The sequence below is a fragment of the Trypanosoma theileri genome (genome assembly GCF_002087225.1).
Source record: "Trypanosoma theileri isolate Edinburgh chromosome Unknown TM35_Tth_26_V1, whole genome shotgun sequence".
Classification (NCBI taxonomy): Eukaryota; Euglenozoa; class Kinetoplastea; order Trypanosomatida; family Trypanosomatidae; genus Trypanosoma; species Trypanosoma theileri.
Window position 1 is genome coordinate 400,522 of NW_021639868.1, and position 506 is coordinate 401,027.

Consider the following 506-nt stretch of genomic DNA (forward strand, 5'->3'; position numbering starts at 1 on the left):
GACTACTACCATCATTACTTTGGTGACTCTTTACAATAGAAAGAAAAGGAAGTATACGGGGGGAAGGATTAGCTGCAATAGCACGCATGAAGGCCGTATCCCGCAGAAATGAACCAAAAAATATCCACGCAGCGAGAAGATACGCCCCACGTTTTTTACCGCCCGTAAGCCGCTCAAGTGTGTGATGACGATACTCATTGCGAGCAATAAGGTTCCACAGTGTTGGGAGACCAGCAATGGCAACTGCAGCTACGACAATAGAGCGCCATTCAATGGAAGATGTCATTCCACTCATTTTATGTGAGGTCGTCAAGGTCCTGTTTTTACTATTATTTTTATTTTATTTTGTATTTATATTGTACTTCTCAATAACAGAGGACTCCCACAAGGATCTTCACGGATAGATAGTTCAAAGTGAAAGTAAAATAATAGAAAATATACTAATACCTGCAATTCTTACAAAAAAACACATAGAGAGGAACAGATAGAGAAAAAAAAAGGAAATG

The 506-nt window shown here is 39.3% G+C and overlaps 1 protein-coding gene across 1 annotated transcript; it reads right to left on the reverse strand.

Annotated features, from left to right (window-relative positions):
* Position 1: 1 nt before the first annotated feature.
* TM35_000262430 (putative phosphatidylethanolaminen-methyltransfer ase-lik e protein) lies at positions 2-295 on the reverse strand (the record flags this gene model as incomplete). Its single annotated transcript, XM_029027980.1, has 1 exon — positions 2-295. A coding segment is annotated over one exon (294 nt), but the record flags the coding sequence as incomplete, so codon positions are not given.
* Between the last annotated feature and the right edge of the window lie 211 nt (positions 296-506).